This window comes from Rhinopithecus bieti, unplaced genomic scaffold (genome assembly GCF_001698545.2).
Source record: "Rhinopithecus bieti isolate Rb0 unplaced genomic scaffold, ASM169854v2 scaffold_2350, whole genome shotgun sequence".
In the NCBI taxonomy this organism is placed as follows: Eukaryota; Metazoa; Chordata; class Mammalia; order Primates; family Cercopithecidae; genus Rhinopithecus; species Rhinopithecus bieti.
In genome coordinates this window covers 4,266,667-4,288,443 of record NW_016803902.1, presented here as the reverse complement: position 1 = coordinate 4,288,443, position 21,777 = coordinate 4,266,667, and the positions used below count along the sequence as shown (strand labels likewise).

Below are 21,777 nucleotides of genomic sequence, written 5' to 3'. Positions count from 1 at the left end.
GCACAAAAACTGATGGGGATATGGTCAGAAGCTTAAGTTAAATCTACTGTTAAGATGAGTCTTTTGTTCCCAGGATTGAGAGCACTGATTTGTTTGTTTATTTGTTCTGTTTTGTTTTTTGTTTTTGGAAAGAGACTAAACTGGAGATACTGCTAGCATAAATATGTCTCCAGATATGAGACGGAAAACAAAAATAATATTGATACACTTTCTCTTCTCCTTGTGTATAACCTTAATGTTTGAGATTGGATTTCAGAAAAGTAGAAAGAGAAAGAGAGAAGTGTTCTCATAATAAATGTTGTGTGTGGTTCTTTTTGTCCAGAGTTATCGAAGTCAGGGACAAGTGGATCACTGTGCCTTTGAATCATTATGCAAGATGCAGAAAGCATGAATTATGTCTTTGTCCATCTATTTTGATTATCTACATTCTGCTCTGGGGTTTGAGTTGTAAGTGGGTGGATAAGGAACGAATAAATATGTCAAGTTTTGTCTTGACATCTGCAAACATGCCACAATTCCCGGGATACACCATCTTCCCCCTCCATGTCTTCCTTGGCACTGTAATACAGAAGCCACCTCCAGTCTCTCTCCATTTCCATGTGATGTTCTAGACAGATCTGATCATCTTAGTCCCTACGTAACATCCCTTCAATTATAAGATAAAATTTGAACAAGTTAGTCTGGTGTCTAAAGCATTGCACAACCATCTTAATAGTCCTATCCAGCCTCATTTCTGCTCCTAAGTATACTTGATCTTCCAATCACACTATCTTCTCACTTATCTCCAAACAGTATGGTTGACACGCCTCCACAATTTGTTAGTGATGTGGTGTCTACCTCTATGCTTTTCCTCCACCTATAAGATGGACAAACACCTATTTCACTTTCAAATTCCAGTTCAATGTCTTCTCTTTTCCCCTTTTCAGACTTTTCTTCTTTCAGAAAAATTAATTTAATGAGAAGGATCATATCATTCTTCCTACCTCTATAATTTTCTGGCCAAATCAAATATAACCATGTTTTCTTTCATCCATAAAGCTTTTGTTGAGCTCCTAATCTATGTCAGGCCTTGTATGCAGCATTTAGAACAAAAGATCTGCCATATGAGTTTTATGGGTTAGTAGGAGAAATACATTAAATTCCGAAAAAAACAAAAAACCTAGTTGCAAATTATGATAAACACTGTGTTAAGTGGTATAGTCATGTAAGACATGATTGATCTGTTGATATGTGGAAATTGCTGCCCAATTAGGAGATGTTATATAAAGTTTCATTCATTTTTGTATCCCCACAGTGCAGTAACAAGCCAGCACATAGCTCAATAGATGTTGAATGAAGTAATGAATAGGCAGAGTGTAGCTCTTGAAATAATGTTTTAGTATTGTACATTTACGTTCAGTTGTTTAGCATTTCTATCTATTAAATAAACGTCACTTGCTCTATATGCATACTCACTAACATTTGAATAGTGCTAACGCTAAAATACCAAATACATACCAAACTCTTTTCACCTTACGGTGTTTTCCACATGCCGTTTCTTGTTTCTGAAACTCTCTTCCTGTCATGTTATGCCAGGCTAACTCATATTTATCTCTGAGGTCTCATGGTATATGTCACATCCCTGAGCAAATTTCTCTCAACTTATAGACTGGGTCATGTGCCCTGTTCAACCTTCTTAAAACACCTACATTTTCTTTTAGAGCATCTAACAGAATTATAATAGATTTTTTCTGGTCATACCTTTATTATCTATAATTCACACTGCATTAAGAGTTCTACGGAGGCAGGGTCCACTTAGTCTTTTCCCTCCACTATATTCCTGGTACCTGTCACATAATACATTCTCAACAAATATTTGTTGTTTGGCAAATCGATGGACTCACAGAATAAAAAAGTGGTTTTCAGTTATATCAGAAGCACTGTTGTGAATCCCACAATGTAGGTTTGAGTTACCCTTCTGTCACTAACTAGCTGGGTGATTTGAACAGTCACTTCACCTTTCTGACTTCAGCCTTTCCATTTATAAAGTAGGCCAGGCGCAGTGTCTCACACCTGTAATCCCAGCACTTTGGGAGGCCGAGGTGGGTGGATCACGAGGTCAGGAGTTCGAGACCAGCCTGGTCAACATGGTGAAACCCCAGTCTCTACTAAAAATGCAAAAATTAGCTGGACATGGTGGCATGTGCCAGTAGTCCCAACTGCTCAGTAGGCTGAGGCGGGAGAATCATTTGAATCAGGGAGGCGGAAGTTGCAGTCAGCCAAGACTGTGCCATTGCACTCCAGCCTAAAAGTCAAGGATTTTCATATTATTTTCATTTTTTCCAGCATGCTAGTGGGCTATAATATATTCCATTAAACTAGTAAAAGTTGAGTGTAATCAGTCATTAGAACTTAGACTCATGACTTTTAATACATGTATTCCAACTCACTGGAAAAGATTTAGGTAGTAAAGAGTTTACTGAAATTCTAAAATTCAAAATTCTGTAAAAATATACAAGATATCCCTAGACAAGTCAGGGAGTAGGGAGTATCACACAAAGAAGCCAATCAGGTTGAAAGAAGCCTCTCTCTCCCATAACTTCTATCCTATTAGTTATCAAAATGAGTGGTTAATAAAGTCAGTAGGAATATAGGCGGAAAGTAAACATTCAGTCTCATATTTGATTGAATTCTGAGAACAATTTATTATATTTCTTCAAGTTGACCTGAGGAATTTAGTAATTTGTCAGAGAGATTAAAGCCAGGAAATTTTGGAGCTGAGATTTCATGAACCATTGAAGCAGACCAATTCCTTATTTTCCAGATGGGGAAGCTGAGGCTCAGAGATCTGGTAGGACATGCCTTGTATTTACCTAAGGGAAGTGGCAGGTTCAGGGCTCAAACCCAAACAGTTCTGCTTCTTCTGCTATCCCCATTGCAACTGGAATTGAGACAATTAATGTGCCTTTAGCCTAACGGTGACATACTAATTTCTACCTTCCATTTGTGGAGATAGACACATGCCCCCAACACATTGCCCCCTTTTTTTTAAATCCTCAAGAAGCAGTCCAATAGACTCTGATGAGATCTGTGGGAAAGATGGCTTTTATCTGTGACATTTATTCTTATGCACACTTTTGTTGGCTTTGTGCAAAAGAACTTCATTTGGATTCATAAACCTGTTCATAAATGCGTATAATTCCTTTTTTACCTTTTTTTTATAAAATGAAAACATTCTGCCAATGCTTTAAAATTTATGGCTTCAGAAAACTGTCAAATGTTCTTGAAGATTATGGCAGCATCTTAATTGGCAGCACAGAGATGTAAAAAAAGACTGGAGAGCAATAAGACTATATCTGGTTTGCTGGGTTTTGTATTTTGACACACAGAAAAGTAGCATAAAATATAATAAAAATAGATATGTGGATTCCCAGAATAAAGAAATATTGATATTTTATTCTTTGCTTCAGATATTCTTTCAAATTGGTAAAAGGCCAAATTTGAACTTTCTTTCATGCTTTCTGGCTTCAGCCAAAAAAAAAAAAAAAAAAATCAGTGTAGTGTTTTATAGTGCCTGTTGTTCTGTACTTGTTTTATGTCATATAAAATTTATAAAATATAAATAGAAAAATAATTTAGGTAACCGATCTGAGTAACTTAGTAGTGTTAAAAGTAAAAATACCTCAAGCTAGTTTCCAAAATGGTCCATTGTGGTGGATCTGACATTACCATCACACTTGAAGAGTTAATACCTTATATTTACTTAGCATCATAAGGAAAGGGTGCAGAGAAATGACGTTTGTTAAACACTTACGTGTTTACATACATTAAGCATTTATTACACTGTATTAATATACAGGGTGCTGTGTTAAGCATTTCATACTATTTGATTTAGTCACAAACTAATTACTAATTTGGTATTAAAGTACCATATTATGGAAGAAAAAGCAAGGCTCAGATAAATTAAGGAACTCCTAAAAGTCACACAACTATTCAGAGGCAATGGACTGTAGTGATAAAGAGTTTAGGATATGAAGCCAAATGGCTTGGGTTCACATTCAGACTTTACATTTTAACTCTGTGACCTTGGATAAGTGCCTTAACTTCTCTGTGCCTAAGTTCCTTTATTTATAAAATGAAGTTTACAATAGTACCTATCACAAAGGGTTTTTGTAAAGATTAAGAGAGTATATATACACACACACACACATATATACACACACACACACATATATACGTATGTGTATATATACAATATAACAAATAACAACTGAGTCAAAAAGTGTATCTTGGAGCTCCCTAGAGGAAACAAAGAAGGAAGCATGACAGGCTTCATGTCTTTCATGTGTAATTGTTGACAGCACAGGAGTGCATCACAAAAAGCATTCTTCAAACTATTGGAAAGGCAAGGATCTTTATCTAATACACATTGGGCAAAGTAATAAAACACGTCCTCAAATGTGGTTTAACAAGACTGGAGAGATTTCTTCATTTTGCTTGCTCTCGTTGAAAGCTAAGGGTTTCATTCAATAAATGATGCTGAATATGGGCAGTGGTCAGGATGATACATCCAGCTAATGCAATTTTTAGATGCCTAGCTGCATTTAGGGAAAACCTTGGCGAAGCTTGAACACTTTAAGCGACTGAACAGTGTTAGACAAGCCTTTACAAATAAGGTGTTTTTGACATAGCTGAATGAAAATTCAGGTCTGAGTTCTTGAATGAAGATAGAAAGAAAAAAATTAAAATTCCTGCTAATTATATCACTACCAAAAGAATTAAATCTTAGTAATCTCTATTTGTGGTTAAAACTAAGAGTAGATGAAGGAAGAAATGGAAAGGGAAAATTTACAGCTCATGAGAAGCCCAGAAAAGGAACACAACAAAAAGAAATTTGAAGAACTGGAAACCACACTTAAAAGTTTAGACCATCTCGTCTCCAGAGATTCAGGTACTGGAGACACTAGATGCTGGTATCTTCCATGACCTAGACTCCCTACAGCATGAGGCTTTCTGAGGCTGAGAGAAGCTTCCTCACCTGAAACTATGATCAATCAATCAATCAATCAATTTGACATGGGGAGCAACTTGAAGGCATTTCATCTTCAGGAGTTTGGAAGATTAAGAAAATTCCTTTTTCAGGGTTGTTACTTAGGGTCCTGTGTCCAGAAGCTTCTCTCAGTCACGTTTGTGTGGTCTTGCTGGGCAGCTGGGGATCATCTAAATAAATGCCTGAGGGACTGGGTCATCTTCTCACCAGTGAATCCTCAGTGTCTCCCATAGTATGAGTGATTAATAAACATTTATTGAGTTGAACAAATTAATTAGTAAGTGAACCCCAGAAAAGACAATTTGCCAGTAGTATTTCCTGTAGAAAAATACAGGGATAATAAACCACAAATGGTAACTTGATTATCCATCATGGTTATAGAAGTTGAAGATGTGTATATGTCACTTTGCATTTCCCAAAAGGGTCCACGCATTATAAAGGGAAAAGCGTTCGAAGACGGTAACACAAAGATGTTCATAACACCAATCATTATAGCAGCCAAATATTGGAAATAACTAAAATGTTTCATAAATAAGGTATGGGATAGATAGATGAAATATAGTTCTTATTAAATAATTGAATATTAGATTATAGAACTTTATTATTCAAATAGGAAAATACACATGTTCTACTGTTAAATGAACATTAGGTAGCAATAGTAAATCAAGCATAATTTTGAACTTGGAAACTAAATAATATGTAATATTATTTAATTAATAGAATGTAAGTTTTATGTGTGTTTTTCACAGAAAGGATTTTCGAAATGTTAACAGTGCTTATCCCTGGGTAGAATAATTATTGATTACTTTATTTTCATTGTTTTTAATGCTGTCCTACACCTAATGAAACTCCCCTATTCTCCAAACACTACATTTATAATCAGAAAGGTAATAAAATGACTTAAAAGTAAAAAGAAAATGCTCTCTTGCTGTGGCCAGATAGTCTGTATTCTAGTTCTATCTTTGCCTGGGGAATCTTTAGCAAGTTTACTACATTCTCTTAGACCTGTCCATCTTACCTGGAAAATAGAAATACCAATAATGGTACTTGGTCTTTTAATTTTAAAAGGCAGATGTGAAGACAAAATGTGGCAATTCATAGGAAAACATTTTGCAAACTGCAAAAACAGATACATATGATAATGAGGAGGAAAATGAAAAAAAAAAGGCAGAGGAAGAGAAGGGGACAATGAATTTTTGGGGTTGAGAGATGAGAAAATGAATGTGGCTAGTGGTAATATTTGGAGACATCATCGGAACAATTTTTTTCAGAGATGGGTGTCACTCTGTTGCTCAGGCTGGAGTGCAGTGACCATTCATAGACACAATCATAGTGTGCTACAGCTTCCAATTCCTGGGCTACAGTGATCCTTCTAGCTCAGCCTCAGGAGTCACTGGGACCACAGGCATGTTCCATTTCTCCCAGGTAAGAACAATTTTCTTATGAGAAATGTAAACTTTTGTCTTAGAACTGGGGAAATTATATAGTGTTAAATTCAAGTCATTTTTATTCCTGCTATCAAGTTCTGCACAGAATGGCCTGGCCTGTGAACCTGCTTAAGAATTAGGCTGGGTCTCTGGCCATTGTTTCTTTATGCAGAAGATTGGAAGATGTGAGTGGTGGACATGTGAGTAGTGGTAGAAGCAATAAATGGTCATTTAATTAACTCGAATAGAAACCTTATTTACAGAGAAAATAAAAATAAATGCACAGCTAATCATCAAAATTTCTTTCCAATTCCATTAACAATCTCTGTGTCCCCTTGATTAAGTCTGTTCCTTTGGCCTTCAGTGTTCTCCTTCATTCAACAACAGGTATCAACTAAATCATCTCCTAAGTCCTCTGAGCAGTAAAGTTCTATGAGTCTTAGATTTTATAGATTCTATATGTAGATTCTACACATATTTACCCCTATCATTTTCTACATTCCTATGAGTTAGGGAATCTGAGCTAAATTATTTCCATTCCACTCACAAAGACATTCTTTTGGCTGCCTTGATAAAGCTTGCTTACTGCTAATTAGTTTGGCTGAAACATTATAATACAATGCCATTATAACATTTTAGCTTCTAAATTTCTGTTTCTTCATTTACAAGCTGAGAATAAAAAGAGTACCTACGTTGGATGGTCACTGTGTAGTTATAAGAGATCCTATACCAAAAAATGTCTAGGACAGTTACCTAGCACAGGGTACGTGTGCAATTAAAATTAGTTGGTAATATTGATGTGATTTGTTTTGAGTTTTTTCCTAAATTTTTCTTTGAACTTAGCAGCAGTTGTGAGAAAACTCATTGAAATCTGGAGTTTGACTCAGAGACCTATTTCTTGATTTAAAACTCTATGGAGTCACATCCCACACAATCTAAAGAGTGCCATGTTCTTTCATTAAATGTCCAATGGTTCAAAAGGTTGTTGTTGTTCTTGAAGCCTAGATTTGGCTTCATTGGAGCCTCCACCAGCTAAATTCATATTAAAGCTAAAAGCTAAACAAAATAAATCCAAATTAATGTATGATTAATGCACTGCTTTTTAAAAAAGGATAAATGGAGCATTTTATTAACACTTTTTTGCTGCAACAAAATGACAGTCCACATATTTTCATTCAACACAACAAAAGCTGTGATCACATTACATCACTTTGAGGCACAAAGCAAAGGGTATTTTTTTTCTTAAGGTGAAGAATGATTTGCATTTTCTAAACAAACTTCATGTTTTATATTTGCAGCAGCAGGGCCTCCAGTCACTAGCACAATACAATGAACAGATCAAATATCCAGAATAGACAAAATACACCAATAATATTTTGAGTTGAATTGGGAAACGCATTATCATAATTTCAGGACATTATAAAGAGGTCTGATGTTAGCTTTTTTTAAGAAAACAAAATTATTCCAACCACCCAAACGGCTACTACAAGCAAAATGAAGGTAATATACAGACAGGAAATTGTATGCATTGCACTTATTGCTTGGTACACAAATGTTGCAATTCTTGTTGAGTTATATTAAGAAATGACAAGCAAAATGCCTCTTCCCCACCTAAAATTCTATGACTCTATGAAAGTAGAAATTGCAATTCCCTAACCCAACATTAGGTGTATGCTATTTTTGGTTTTGTGTGAAGATTGTTTATTATGTTTCTGTGTATGGACATGTATAAGATATACAGATATGTATAGAGAGAGACCACTTTAATATAATTTATTGTCCTATATATTTAAGACAAATATTTCTTAATAGGACTTTAAATAATAAAATTGCCTACTTACAATATCTCTATGAAGTTAATCTTTTCATATTATATATAGCTCTGTGGTACAAGTTTCATATAGTATTTAATTATGAAGGAAGAAGGATATCTAAACCATTTTCTATTTCTTTGTTCTTAATATTGCATTTTAAGGGATATATTTCCATAGTAAATTTCTTATTAGATTCTTTGTGGTGTATATATCTCTTTTTTTTCTAATGCAAGTTACAACCAGTACAAAGTTGTAATAAAATACATTGAAGTTTATTTCTTTTATATTTTTTGCAAAAAAGTTATGTGATATGCTACATGAAAAGTTTTATTCTATTGAAATGTGAAGTGTTTCATACTGTTATGTAAATGGATGGAAGAACATGAAGCATACCCCTCAATTTACATGTTCTCTTTCACAGAAATAAGTGTTTGTGCCCAAGCATTTCATAGAAAAGACTGCAAGATACTCCTTTTGAGGACTAACAAAATATCTTACATTATGCAATTCAAATAGTTATTCAGTACAACTTTGTAGCTGATAGTTCACAATGTACTTCCAGACATATCCCAACTCCCTGATTTTCACTTAATAAATGTTGCCTCTACCTGTTGCAGCCAACTTCTGTATGCTATCCTGCAATACAGTGTAACAAATATATAAGTGCGTTTTGCATGATCAAGTAGCTTTGGCTTCCTAACTTTTGTAGGATGAGATGTTGTGCTTTATTAAATAGTGATGAGTTTTAGCTCATATGAATCCAAAGGGTAACTACTTGTTTCTACAATTTTGACCAGTCAACCTTTTAAGTCACAAATGCAAGAATGGATGACTTGAATGGAAACGATGGAACTTACAATTTAACAGATTGCACTTGATGGTAACCTCATGGGTTTGCTTTGTTTTCATTTTTACGGCAAGACTTGCCTGGTTTATATGTTTACATGTTTACACCACGTGTTTTTAAATTTTTTGTGTAATCACATGAATTTAATCACAAACACTAAAAATAAATCCAGTAATTAGTTTTGTTATGAATGATCAACTCGGTCCTTATAGCTATATGAGTCTTGTACTTCTCCTTGTACAAATTCCTCTTTCTTTTCCCAACCACTGGGCCAACCTCCATTGGCCTGTGTTGTGGCACCATAAGACTTGGTGGTACCATAATTTATATAATTTTGAGTAATGTCCCCTGTTTCTTCATTGAGTTCATCTTCATGAATAAATCCACATTTTTCTTCACTTGTTTCCTCAGGGTCTGCCCAGGGTTGTTTCTCTCCTGAGGCAAATATTGCATAAAATATAACTCCACCATAGTGGACTAGGGCAGCGATGAGGAAGACATACTGCCACTCTTCACGTGACTGCAGTGACAAAAAGCAGCACTGTGAGAACAGACTCCCCATGATTTAAACACCTAACGTCTTCTCTGAATACACCACCACTGAGTTTTCATAAAACACTGTATTTGGGGAAATCCATGTATTGATTTTGTGAAGCAAACACTCTATATAACACTTCTGTAATACTATTACTTTTATTATTTGATGTTTTAAATCTAAAAGTTTAGAAATAAAATTCCAAATGTATCTATGGCCTGCTGATTTTTAAAATATTCATAATCTCTTTTCATTTCCATTGATTTACTTATCTTTCTATTCCATTTCTTTTGTTTCTTTACTTCTAGTAAACCAGAATTTTGAAGCTCTGCCTACACATATAAGTACAAATAGCTGACGATAATATTCTCCCTTGGACAACTGCGGAAGAGTCTGAATTGAGGTTTACAAACAAAGCTCAGAAGACATCTGCTTGAGTATTTTAATAAGCCAGAGAAAAGGGGTTTTATCACACCAGGGGTATCAGAATTATTAAAAAGGGTTGAGAAACATATGCTTATTGGTTAGGGAAATTGACTTTCTTGGAATTCTTAAAAAGATTCTTTATTCTGAGTCTCATTTATCTTTCCCACTCCGAGATGTGGTGACTGGACAAGAAAGAGAATACTAAGGATAATATTTTAACTCTTTTCCAAAAAGATTATCATTTTGAGAAACTGTCTTCTATGAATAAACATCCGTTTTGGCCACCTTACCTTATTCTTTGTCATTGCACCAACAATGATAGGACAAACCATTCCTGACAATGTGCCAACACCATTCGAAATGCCCATTAAGATACTGGCATATCTTGGAGCAATATCCAAGTGGTTAACATTGAAACCTGAAATACACACATAAGTTTTGACTCAGGGGATCCTAAACTTCTTAGAAGTAAGTACCTGTCAAACCACACATCACAGCTCCTTAAAATATACTGGGTTCAGTGCACGTGCTTAATTACGTTGTGATAATTTCTCTCGGGGATATAATGAGAATAGAATGAGGTATGAATTCTTATCCAACACTTAATATGTGATGTTCACTCCAGAGAGGAGGTAATGTTTTCTTAACAACAACAAAAAAAGGCAGTCCAGGAGGACATTGAGCATTAACAAATCTAAATGTTTTCTAAATATTTTATTTTTTTCATTTTCTAGTGGAAATATTTGACTATTACTCAACCTATAAAATATATATATGAAGATATTTATAAAAAGATATATGTATGTGTCTTTTTATCAGCAGTCAAAATCAGAATGTCCCAAGTACAAAGAAAAAATATATATCTTACCAGATATAGCAAATCCACTGAATCCCACTGCAAGTACCAAGAATGAGATTGCTACTCCTCTAGTATGAGAATAGCCAACAACCAGGAGTAGTGTGGCTTCCATGCCAAAACCTTCAGAAGCAAACACATAGAAATTCTTCAAAAATTTTTGAAATTTTACCAGTGAACCAAAACTGCTAAAATGTTCCAATTTATTGACCTAGAAATTCCACTTCAGAGAGTCTATCTTCCAAACTACTACTACTAATAATAATAATAATTATTATTATTAGTTATCCTAGAGATTCATGAAGCTTTCCTTGTGTTTTAATAAAAACATCCAGGCCAGATGTGGTGGCTCATGCCTGTAATCCCAGAACTTTGAGAGGCCAAGGTGGGCGGATCACCTTAGGTCAGGAGTTCGAGGCCAGCCTGACCAACATGGAGAAACCCAGTCTCTACTAAAAATACAAAATTAGCCAGGCATGGTCACCCATGCCTGTAATCCCAGCTACTCTGGAGGCTGAGGCAGGAGAATCGCTTGAACCCGGGAGGTGGGGATTGTGGTGAGCTGAGATCATGCCATCACACTCCAGCCTGGGCAACGAGAGTGAAACTCCATCTCAAAAACACAGAAAGAAACAAAGAAAAACATCCAAAACAACCTAAAGTTTCAATGATGGGAAGAGAAGGTAAGTTAGTTACAATAAATACAAATGGCTTTATTTATTTATTTATTTATCTATCTATCTATCTATCTATCTATCTATCTATCTATTTATTTATTTATTTATTTTGAGACGGAGTTTCACTCTTGTTGCCCAGGCTGGAGTGCAATGGTGCGATCTTGGCTCACTGCAACCTCTGCCTCCAAGGTTCAAGCAATTCTCCTGCCTCAGCCTCCCAAGTAGCTGGATTACAGGCACCCACCCCGATGCCAAGCTGATTTTTTGTGTCTTTAGTCGAGATGGAGTTTCACTATGTTGGCCAGGCTGGTCTCGAACTCCTGACCTCATTATCCACCCACCTCGGCCTCCCAAAGTGCTGGGATTACAGGCATGAGCCACCGTGCCCGGCCACAGATGGCATTATAAAGCAGTTACTTAAAACTAGGAGTTATGAAAAGTTTGATGTAATATGAGGAAGTTATTTTAAGTGAACAGTGAAGGCACAAATGCAACTGCATCTAAGTAATTTGATATGTGTAGAAAAAGTTATTTTCTCATGTAGGTTAAACTGATTGAACTACAAACATGTCCTTAGTGCCACTTATGTACTTACCACCACAATTCATGATCTTTCTCACTGTCGTAGTTGAAAGAATCTGCTTGCTTCTTAGAAAATCTGCAATTTGCCCCCCAATAGGCACAATAATTGTCATTACTAAGTGTGGTACAGCAGATAGCATGCCAACCTGATGAAAAAGAAGAAGGGGGAGAAATAGACATAACCGTAAACAATGTGAGTAATTTAATGGCCTTGGTTTCTGAATCTGTCATCACGTTTTTATGGACAAATGAAGGAAAAATGCTCTTTCCAAATGATCACTTGCTCATTCCTAGAATAAGTAATGCCTTCCACAGAATACATGAGAAAAGCTAAGCAAATTTACTTGGATCCCTTTCGACCTTCTGTGAGAAGTAATATATATATATTTTTTGCTATGTAATGCATCAGTAAATTTTGAGTATGATTCAACTCTTCTGATATTGTTAAATGTGTTTGCACAAATACATCCTTAGTGAAAGAGAGCAAAAGTGGTGAGAGAGAGACAGAGGAAAAATACATTTGTCACATCTTGAAGAGGCTGTATTTTAAATTCATGTTTAATTCATATGGGAAAAATGCATATTTATACTTTATAGATATCTTATGAGTAAAAAGCACAGACATAATTTCTGTAGAGTAAGATCCCAGATAATGCAGATAATTTCTTCAATTTTAAGTATTTTCTGCGTCAAGTATCAATACTCGATCACATTTTTGTATGGTGGCATGTAGTTTCTCAATTAATTTCATGCTAAATAGCCTAATTTCAAACTTTACCCACCAGGATCAGTTAAACACATATTTTTAACCATTACTTACACACAAAGTGCTGTGTTCTAAGCCTTAGGGACAGTAAGTATAAATAAAACGCATTTAAATTATGTATTACCACATACTTGGACTTAATAAACTTTGAATGTAAACATATAAGGAAGTTTTTTTACTAAGTAAACTTTGAAAAACAATTTTTGGCAGATGGCATTCATAATGTGTGTTTAAGTATGTCTTTCCAATTAGATTATCGAAGGTTTGACACAAAGATTCTATTTTATTTTACACTGGTATGTAGTATGGTATCACAATCATGGATTTGAGTTGTAATGATTAATTGAGATAGTAAATGATTCCACAATAGGTTAACTGTTCAGGCTACATAATGATCTCTTCCATCCCAGATGGATGATATTAATAGTCTTCTTACTAAATAAAAAAAAAAAAAAAAAAAAAAATGAGAGTCAGAAGACTTAAGTGACTGTGAGAGTCAAGTTTCGAATCAGTTCTACCTGAGTCCAAAGACTGGGCTCTTAGCCTTTATACTTGACACCACACCATGAGAAGGAAAAATCAAATGAAATCAGACAATATATATTAATGTGCTTAGTCTAGTATGAAACTTGGTATGTAGCAGGGGCTCAACAGGTACCTAAATAAAGACGTCAGGTAAACTGACATTAGAAAAAATAAACCATTATTGCTTTTGAGACTAGCATCTTGAGAAAACTACAGGGCTTTTTACTCTTAATATGGAGTAAATATATTTCAAGCAGTCAATGTGTAGAAAGAAACTTTTGAACAACAACAAAACATTCTGAAAGACACTATGTTAGGATTTGTGTAGAATTACATGGTATGTTCTTGGCATTTATAAAGGCAGGCTAAAAGTTTGGAAGTAACCACATTGCCTACGTCCACATAAATGACTTGCATTTTTACCCAGTGTTTAATAAGTCTGAAAAGTTTTTTAATTGAAAATCCTCTGTTATTTACTATCTATTCGAACAATCATTTTGACTACTTTGGATAAGAAAGGAACAAAGCTATGGTTATTTTTTCACACTTTCAGCAAAGGGTGTGCAAAGCACTATGGAAAATGCAAGGTGCTAACAATCTACAGGGTTAATGAGACAAGTTTTAGACTATTTTAGCGTATTGATTTAACATTTAAGGGTATTGACTCTCCTAGTTTCTTTAACAATATGTGGATATACTCCGCATTTGACCTCAAAAGAGCCAAAGAGGTTTCAAAAGTTTGAGAGTTATTCAGTGGTCTTCTTGGCTTTTGGGGACTTATGAGGAATCACTTGTCACATGATCAAAATGATCAAAACCTTCCTAAAGATCATTTATGTCAATCACATGAAAATTTGCATATTATTTTAAGGTTTTGAAAGGCTAGGATAAATGTTTTGAGCTTATAACTGATTTATTTTTCATAGAAACTCCAGTAATTAGATTTTTGTCGCAGCCTTCTTTTAGCTTTTCTGGGTCATAGTCTAGATCATATGTCTTCCTATCTGATCCATATTCTGTTCAGAAATAGCAGCAAAGCACAGCCAGCCAACACTATTCTTCTCCTCCTTAAATAGGAAGCTCAAAAGGAGTGGATGTCTATTCTCATTTGGCTTGCCCCTTATAATCTGACCTTTCAAAGTGCTGGTTAATCCTATCACTGACCTATTGATATGCCATTTTCAAGGGCCTGAAAATGTTACATACAAGCATAGGCTGATATAATATATTAAATCATATGTGTGTGTGTGTGTGTTTTAGAAAATAAAAATAAAAATATATATACCTGCTATATATAGTATTAGCTTATGCCAGTATATAATGATATATATATAAGTTAAATAATATAATTAACTTACATAGTTAAGTGATATAAAATCTATGTTATAATTTTATTTATGTATATGGTGCTGTCTTAACTAAGTCATTATAATTAGAATGAAGATTAAGCCATTGCACTCATATTTCTTTCTGTAGGATACCCAATTTAACTAAAGTTGAAGAGAATGATCTTCCATGTAAATATTTTACTTACTTTACCTAAATTTGGATGCACTTTTTAAATAATATCCTTATTATTTAATGGTATTAAGTTAATACCATTATTTAGAGATAAGAAAATTGAAGCCGATAATTACTCAAAACTCTGCCCAAGATTATATACCAATACTTTGTTGTAGAGCTTGAATTTGAAGCCATGTCAGCTTAGACCCGAATCCAATTCTCTGTGTTCTCCAGCATGTGCTATACAATTTTTTTCAGCTAAGTCAGAATTTTTTAAACCAATCTAATTAGTATCTGACGACCAATGTGTCTGTGTGAATTTATCCACAATTTTCGTTAAAAATATAACTAATGAATGAAATAAACCAACCCATCTGCTGGTTGATTTATAATTAGTTTTTACAAAATACCATTGCTTTTACTCAAGCATCCTCAATTAATTGGAGCCATAGGGCCAAAATGACCACATAGTTTCATTAACATCAGTTGGCTTCTTCGCTCTCCCCCCAAGACCTGGCTTTATTCATAGCCTCTCAGTGTCATATTTGTCCTAGATTATGAAAATGGACTCACACCTCCAGCAGCCTTTGTTGAGAAGTATAACACCTCTCAGAGCTCCCAAAGGCTACCCTGGAATGTTTGATCAGCTCTAGAGAGAAGAGCTCTGTCTAAAGCAGCCATTCTTCTCGGGGATGGAGGAAACAGTTTCCTTAGAAACAGGAATTACAAAAGAGCTCTTAGAATAGCCACTCCTAAACTGAGGTTTTCTTCAGTCCCAGGTCTCAGTCTTTCAAGTAGAGACAGAATATGAATAGCGAGCCCAGCTGGACTTATGTAATGACATGAAGAGAGATAGCAAGACCATTGCCAGCACAGACAGTGTATTCAGGACTCAGCAAAGGGCTTGACACAGAGATGGCATTGAGCAGATACTCACTAAATACTTGAATGGATATATGATTTACCTGAATTTGAATGGCATAGTAAAGATAATTAAACAGAAATCAAAGAATCTTTGTCTAAATTTGATGTTGTCATGCATTACTAGCGTGGCTTTAAGCAATTTAATTACTTTCCCTAGTTTCTGTTTCCCCATAATTTCAATAGAAATGATAACTGTTGTTCAACAGATCAACCAGCAAAAGTTGTTCATGAATACGAGAGTAGTTTCTAAATTTCGAGTTCCTATATAAATATAAAGTAGTATTTTGTATTCATTTTACCCTCATAGAAAATCTCAAGATGATTTTATTCCCATAGCTATGAACAAATGTCTGTGGAAGTTTGCATGCTGTATTCTAATTGGTAACTTATTTTCATGTTTACACCACCAAGCTGTGAGCATTTTGAGGACAGAAGCTATGTTTCTATTTCTGCATCTCACATAAAGTTCTGCACATTGTGTTCAACAAATACTTGTTAAATTAATAAATTGGATGGACAAAATATGAAAATGTTTTCGGATTTTCTTTTACAATCCTCCTATCTTTTCACTGGATGAGAGTTCTAAGAGCATTGAAGAATAATTAGATTGGAAATTAGTAAGTACAATTCTGTTTGAATGGAAAACTTTTTTTGTTTGTTACATTGTCTGTGACCTGAGACATAAAGGGAGTTATGCTTATTTACAGGGAAAAGATTACACTGCTGCTCACCCCAATTAGGCTGTAAGTTCCACGAAGGCAAAAATTAGGTTTGTTTTGCCTGTATTCTCAGTACCAGAGAGCGATTCTAGCAGACAATAGAATACAGTAGACACTGAAACATTTTACTTTGCTTCTATTTCCTAGCAGTTGTTTAATGAATAAATGAATAATCTCTGAAAATTAGAGGACAAAAATTTTTGTAAATGAATTTAGTATTCACTTAAATACATAGGTAATCCACGATTTATATAAGAATACATTTTACATACCTTGCTAATTTCAAATCCAAAGACTTCCTCAAAATATGCTGGCTGACTAATAAGCAATAAATAAAAAGTCCAGCTTCTGCAGAAGTTTGCAACAATTATTGCATAGACTGGCATGGATGTAAAAAACTTCCTCCATGGAGTCTTGAATTTCTGAAATTCCAAAAAGAGAGACATTATGACCATTTTAAATATTTTCAAACTTAAATGGGAATAATAGGTGCTTTGCATTTTCAGGATGTATATGACAGGTCATAAGTAAGAGGTAGAAAGATGTAGTGAAGCATTAATTATAACCACCCAGTTAATCTTAGCTACATAAGTAATCATTGGAAGAGAAAAAAATAGGATCTCAATCACTGCAACTTATTAGATTATTCCAGCTTTAGGAATACACAGGATTACATAATTATAGAAAATTGATTCCAAAAGCATAGGTCCTAGTTTCTAAGGTTTTTTTTCCTTTTTTTATTTTTTTAATGGTGATAGATCGTATCTCAGCAAAAACTTACTGCCACATCAGTGAGCTTGTGATAGCCAAAACATTTCATTTAAAACATTGAAAATCCAATGTATTCATGAAGAGAAAGCTACAAAAACTTAAGAGTACAGTATTCTAGACTAGACCCTACCTGAAGTCAATTATTCTACTACCAAACAATCTAAGTCAATTATTCTACTATCAATCAATCCAGAAATTGTCTTGATAGCTAGTAGCTATAACCATAAATTCTGTGACACTGGAGTTCAAGGTTCTGTAAAACTCAGAACAGCTGGGTGAAAGCATTTGTCTATCCCCAGCGTACCTTCGGCACTTAACTAGTTACTTAAAATATTCAAAGCATTCGAAATTAACAACCTAAATATGATCAGCTTTGCATATGACCCCTTTAAAAAATTAAACCTAATTATACTTAAAGTTTCTGTGTATGCCAAAATGTAAGCAAGTACGTATTCTCCCCCAAGATAACATTTTTAGACATTAAAATATCTCTCATATTTCCCGATTATTTCTCAAGTACTTTATTTTGAACACCAAAATACTGTTTGGTGAGGAAACAGTGGCCTAAAATAACTTTGTTAAGTTATTTAACTTAACTTAATTTAAAATAACTAAGTTAACTTTATTAAGCTAACTTGGGATCCTTGACCTAACTGAATGACTGAAAGAGGAGGCAAACATCTTTCACGTGGATTTAACAATTATTCCTGAATGTAAAACCTCATAATTGCTAGTATTGGTTGTGGCTGTAATTAAGCCAGTTAAAGATCACTTTAAATGCAACACAGGAGGAAGTTATGATGTGGTGATCATAAATATATGAAAGACAAAAAAGAAACGAACAAAAACAAAAGTCTACCCTAATAATATGTAATGAACACTGTGGCTTTAGATAAAAAATTTTAGTGGCAGCATCATAAATAGGTTCAAAAGTACAGTTTTAAAACAAATCAATATGTTATAAGAAAATAATTCCAGATAAGTACATTCATTTCACAGATAATAAAAATGTCAGAAGACAGAAATGTCTGCATGATAGTATTATGTTAGCATAAGAAATGACTCCAGAATATTATTAGAAGTAAAAGAACTTTTCCCTGCTGGGCAAAGATCCTTTCATTCATACAAGGATCATCTTTCCTGAGAACTTTATTCTTTACATGGTAAAGCACTTCATCAAAAGCAAGAGAAAATATCTCATCTTATACCTTGAAAATTGTTGAGGGATTAAGGGGAAGATTATAGTATTCTGATGATTTTAGAGAAAAATAGATTTAAAAGACATTGCAATCAGTTGCAATGTGTGATTCTTAATCAGATTCAGATTCAAAACAAATAGCTAAAAATAAATTTGAATACAGGTTAGATATTAGAATGTAGACAGCGTTAGAAATCTGAATATGATGTAGGTGTTAAATGATGTTACAGAATTGTTTTTAATTATGTTAGGTGTGATAGTAGTACTGACATTGTGAAGGAGAATATTATTTTCTAGAGATACATATGAAGTTTTATGGATAAAGTATTTTGATGTTTTATTTACTTTGAAATGGTTCATCAAAACAAAAATGAAATAAATATGCAAGATGGTAATTGTTGCACCTATGTGGTGAGTATATGATATTCCTGTCAGTATTCCTTCTCCTTTGCTGTATATTAAATTTGTTCACAAAATAAAAGTTCAAACTAGAATACAAGTTATGTTCCCACATAATCTCATTTTAAAATTTACTTTCAAGCTACAGGAATATATGAAACATCAGTAAGAAGTAAAATATTGTGTTTAGAAAAGCAGTGAGGTATAGGAAGTGGGGAGCTGAAGATTATCCATGCTGTTTTTTCATTCTCCTGCTGTTCTTTCTGAGGTCATTTGTAGGAATTAGTTTTTACCTAGACAGAATTTCTGATTATTTTTTAAATTTATTTCTAATCTAGACATATGACCTCTCAAGAACTGGCAAATAAAAGAACATAATGAATTAATAGGATGTAGATATAGGCTGATCACATTATTTTGGGGCTAGAAATCGAGGCTAAACTCAAAACTTGCCAGATACCAGTCTCCATTACCTTCTGCTTAAAATAACTGCAACCAGTGGGCACCAGTGCATATTACCAATCTTCCACCCACTCCCATATCACCTCTTGTTTCTGAGTAGCCACCATAAGAAATTATTAGTCTATTTACAGAAGGAAACACAAAGGGGAAAGTTCTAATGCCAAGCTAACTCATGGAACAACTACACAATAAAGATTCATTTAAACCATTGAAGTTCAACTTCTGAATTATATATGATATGGGATTTTTCTTATTCATTAAAGGCCAATTTGACTCAGCAATAATGGGTGATAGACTTTTTTTTTTTTAACCTAAGATGAGACATCAAAGACAGGCATTCTCTAACAAATGAAGTAAAGAATCTGAGCTAGAATCAACCACACCTAGAATAGGGAGGGAGAGGTGTTTGTTTTAAAAGAACAAATGCATAATATGTAAAGGGCATTGATTCTTCAATTAGTGTATGACATCTTCCAGCTCTTAGCATAAGGAAACTATCATTGATCAGATCGCCAAATGCCTCAATATGTCTAAATACACTACTTTTACTCAACAGTGTTTTCTTTTTTTTTTTTTTTTTAGACTGAGTGTCGCTCTGTCGTCCAGGCTGGAGTGCAGTGGTGTGATTTCAGCTCACTGCAACCTCCACCTCCCTGGTTCAAGCAATTCCCCTGCCTTAGCCTTCTGAGTGGCTGGCTCATGCCACCAGGCCTGGGTAATATTTTTGTATTTTTAGTAGAGCTGGGGTTTCACCATGTTGGCCACACTGGTCTCGAACTCCTGACCTCAGGCAATCCACCCGCCTCGGCCTCCCAAAGTGCTGGGATTGCAGGTGTGAGCCACTGTGCCCAGCCTTCTTTTAAAAATATAATATCGGGAGGGCTTTTTAAATTAATTACTATGTACAATATATCAATGTTACATAGAATACAACATTTGCATTATTGAAATAGAACTATGTTTTCCCTCTTTTTAAGTAAATCAGAAGAAATCAAATCATCAGAAAAAAAGGGCTTCACAATATTGTCTTTATGATGCTTGATATTCATAATAAAATATCATTATTTTGAACTGTTTAAAAAAATACTGTTTAGGTTTGCAGTTACAGTTATAACCCAGTGTACATTTTTAAATGCTTAAGAAAGGATAAAGGAAGAAAAATGACAGATAGAGGAAACAGCTATTATTCCTAAGTCAGAGAATATGAATGGACCAAAAAAAAAAATAAGTTATGACTGATACCAAATTAGTTTTGCTGAAGAAGAACTTGTAAGATAGTTTGGTTGGTCAATGGGGGCGAGATGGGAATAAGATAGGAATATACACCATAATAAAGTTCTTACTTCCATTGCACCTAAAAGATTTGCACTCTCTCCAATGCTTTCTTCTATGTACCTACGTTCTTCATCTGTAATAGTAGGATGCTTTGCAGGACTTTCATAAGACACCAAAAGCCAAAACATGTACCAGACCATTCCAAAGCTTCCTGCAAGCAACAGTTCAGAAGGAGAAAGTCAAATCTATCACAAATACTTCCATTTAACAGTGATGTGCTGGAATAAAACTGCAATCATCTCATGGCAAACACATTCTATTAGAAAGAATTCAAGCTTATGTTTCTCCAACTGACATTAGCCATCTTTTCTTCTCTTTTGCCATTAAGTTTCAAACTTCTTAAAGGCCAGGCCTGTGGTTTTATCTCCTTGTCTCTATGAAATAGCACTGATATACAATAAGCCATAAATAATTATTATAACAGTGTGGTTTGGAAGGTATTCATTCATCCGACGGTACTTAGCAGTTAACATTCTAGGCACTCTGGTTAAGTGCGAGAAATATAATGAACAAAACAAAATTCCTGTCCTCAAATAATTATTCTGGGGGTGAATCCTTTTCTTTATTGCCTGCCTAGAATATATAAAAGTGGTTCCATTTCCAGAGAAAAGAATTGCTCATTTCCCTCTCCTGTTAGCATTTCCAGATCTGGCAAACAGACTATTAAATAAAACCTAGATTATTTTAGCATGAGTGCCTACATTACATAAAAAGTGGGCCTCTGTACTTAATGTGGTAACAACACTTTTCGTGACTGTATGCCATATTATTTTTACCACATACTATTGCCTGTTGATCCTTCTTTGGGCAGATGAAAGTTATAAATTCCAAGGCCCTAAACTGTAAATACTTTTTCATCCTCTTCTCACCATTAAAACATGTCCTTTTTGTGCAATATAAATATGTAAGCATTAATAGTAGCAAGAATTTCAAGTGATTTATTCTAGTTTCCCAGCAGTTGACCATTTCATTTTTTTCCCTC

The 21,777-nt window shown here is 34.5% G+C and overlaps 1 protein-coding gene across 1 annotated transcript in view; it reads right to left on the bottom strand.

Annotated features, from left to right (window-relative positions):
- Nucleotides 1-7,555: 7,555 nt before the first annotated feature.
- Nucleotides 7,556-21,777, bottom strand: part of SLC17A6 (solute carrier family 17 member 6) — a 41,587-nt gene continuing 27,365 nt past the window's right edge. Inside the window, exons 7-12 of the mRNA XM_017857902.1 lie at nucleotides 20,804-20,946; nucleotides 16,903-17,052; nucleotides 12,207-12,339; nucleotides 10,947-11,057; nucleotides 10,369-10,496; nucleotides 7,556-9,637 (exon numbers count right to left, since the gene is read on the bottom strand). Coding sequence (XP_017713391.1) covers nucleotides 9,302-9,637; nucleotides 10,369-10,496; nucleotides 10,947-11,057; nucleotides 12,207-12,339; nucleotides 16,903-17,052; nucleotides 20,804-20,946 — 1,001 coding nt within the window. The 3' untranslated portion in view covers nucleotides 7,556-9,301. The remainder of the gene's footprint in view (nucleotides 9,638-10,368; nucleotides 10,497-10,946; nucleotides 11,058-12,206; nucleotides 12,340-16,902; nucleotides 17,053-20,803; nucleotides 20,947-21,777) is intronic.